This window comes from Phyllostomus discolor, chromosome 15 (assembly GCF_004126475.2).
Source record: "Phyllostomus discolor isolate MPI-MPIP mPhyDis1 chromosome 15, mPhyDis1.pri.v3, whole genome shotgun sequence".
Classification (NCBI taxonomy): domain Eukaryota; kingdom Metazoa; phylum Chordata; class Mammalia; order Chiroptera; family Phyllostomidae; genus Phyllostomus; species Phyllostomus discolor.
The window spans coordinates 2762059-2764262 of record NC_040917.2 but is presented as its reverse complement, the minus strand read 5'-3'; the positions used below and the strand labels follow the sequence as shown (position 1 = coordinate 2764262).

Sequence of the window (2204 nt, the reverse complement as noted above, 5' to 3'; positions counted from 1 at the left end):
ACCATTACCTTCACCACCCTTGTTCTGTGCCATAAAGAGGACATGCGGCCATACCCTGTAACATCAAGTTACACTGAATCACTTGTACAAAACCTGGTGAGAACCCCTGGAAAGAAGCCTTATTTTTATTTCCAGGTTTATCTTCATTCCCTTTTTATGGTTTGGGTTATAATTTTAGATTAGACAATATGTAATATGAACTGCTAAAAAGTAGATAGTTTCAGGTTTAAAATTCTGTAGCTGTCAGATATAAGTGATGTCATTTTAAAATAGAAACTACCTCTTTCTTTTCTCATCAGAAATACCAAGACTTTAAAAAAGGCTTGTCTCAAGGGATTCTTTTGATATTTAAATGTAGAGTGACATGCTTAAAGAATAGCAATTTTAATTTATAATACTGTTTCAGGGGATCCAAGATGGTGGAGGAGCAAGTGGACACTAACTAACCTCCTCCCAGGACCCAATTTGTAATTGCAAATAAATTGTAGAGAAATTTTTCAGAATAACCAACTGAACAATAGCTGGAGATAAGCCTTATAATCATAGACCGACAGAAGAAACCACTTCACCACAATGTGAATGGCAAGGATACATGAGATATAAGGATATGGAGTGCAGAGGATACACAAGAAGGCTGGATGGACTTCCATGGGTGGTAGCTGAAGTGCTGGAGAGAAATTTCAGTGGCTGGGGGTTCCCCCTGAGATGTGTGGGGTCTAAACCCCAATCTGGGCTCCCCAGCCTACAGCACCAGTGCTGGGAAAGGAACCCAGATAACACTCAGCTGTGAAAGTCATGGGGTTTCTGTCTGCCAGGGACAGATGCCTAGAGACACACAGAGCCTCTTCTGGGCCAATGCACAAAATTTCATTTGTAGCCACTTATCCTGTGCTCTAGAAAAGTAGGGCAGGATAGGTTAGAGATACTTGAGGAAAGTCTGGGGATGGTGGCGGTCGTGCTGGGTGGCATGTGGCCGCGCCTCCCTTCCGGGAGGTCCCCGAGACCCGTGGATGGAGCCCCGCCTCCGTGACCCGTCGTTGTTCAGCCCCGATTCGGCAGATTGTACCACGAGAAGAGTGGGGACACGCTGTCTGTCGGCGGTCCTGTGGGGCTCTCGGACTGCGAGTCGTAGCCTGGCTTTCCCGTCCCTGTTTCCGCGGGGAAAAGAGGAGCGTGGGGTGTGCCAGGGGCCCGTGCGCGTCGGCCCCGGCTTGTGCTCCGTGTGTTGCCCCCGCAGGCTGCACTCTCCTGTTTGCTGCGCTTGCGTGGTGAGGCTGGCCCGTGGTCCCTGCCACCCACGCCCACCGGGTTTGCCCCACGCTCCTTGGCCTTCCTGGCCGGGGACGCTGGGTGTGCTTGCCTTCTGGCTTGATCGATGTGGTGACGTCGCGCTCTCCCGGGCCGGGCCTAAGCCATGCCGGACGAGGGACGGACATTCATGGCGAATGGGACCGCTCTTCTCGCTCCGCCCGCGGGCTCCTCTCCCCGCCCTGCCGCCTGGTGGTGGCGCGTGGAAATTGGGGAGGGGTGCGGACCCCGGCCCGACCTCGCTGCCCTGCCTTCCGCCCTGTGGCGAGGGGATGGGGTTCCGGGGTCTCGTTGACGCAGCGGACACTCCGCTCTTGCCCTCCGTGGCTGTCTCCTTGGGTGGCCCTCCCCGCGGTGGGGAGGGCCATTCTCCCGCCGCGTCGCGCGCCCCTCTTGGGGCGTGCGAGCGCGTGTCGCCCGGCTCTCTGTGGTGCTCCTGGGGCGCTCCAGGTCGTCTGTCAGGTGCCCGAGGCCGAGTCGGTGTTGTCGCTTCCCGTTCCTGACCGGGGCCCGCTGCCGGGACGCCGCTGTGGTGGCCTGCCCGGGGTGGTTGGTGAGTCGAGACGGTGACGGAGAGTCCTTTTTAGGCACGCCTGTCCTCTCCGCGTGGAGAGGGCGGGGTGCCCGGTGGTCGGCCCCGCCGCGTGGCGGGGTCGGGCTGTGCGTGCTGGGGTGTTCGCGCCGGGGCCTGAGCCGGTGGTTGGCTGGCCGCTGGCTGAGAAATCGAGTGCCGCCGTGCTTTCCTTCTCTAGTTTTGCCTTTTGGCGTTTTGTGGCTTCCAGCCCCCGCGTCGCGCTGGCGTCCCTCGCCCTAGTCCCGACGCGGCACCGTGGGCCCTCGCTTAGCTAGTCCTTGAAGAGGCCCCGGTGCTTGACAGGCAAACGGGCATGCCCCAA

The 2204-nt window shown here is 57.6% G+C and overlaps 1 protein-coding gene across 1 annotated transcript in view; it reads right to left on the bottom strand.

The window, feature by feature from the left end:
- Window positions 1-916: 916 nt before the first annotated feature.
- The window catches only part of LOC114512443 (collagen alpha-1(I) chain-like), a 2891-nt gene continuing 1603 nt past the window's right edge, over window positions 917-2204 (bottom strand). Inside the window, exon 2 of the mRNA XM_028531405.1 lies at window positions 917-1845. Within this exon, the coding sequence (XP_028387206.1) occupies window positions 917-1845 (929 nt within the window). The remainder of the gene's footprint in view (window positions 1846-2204) is intronic.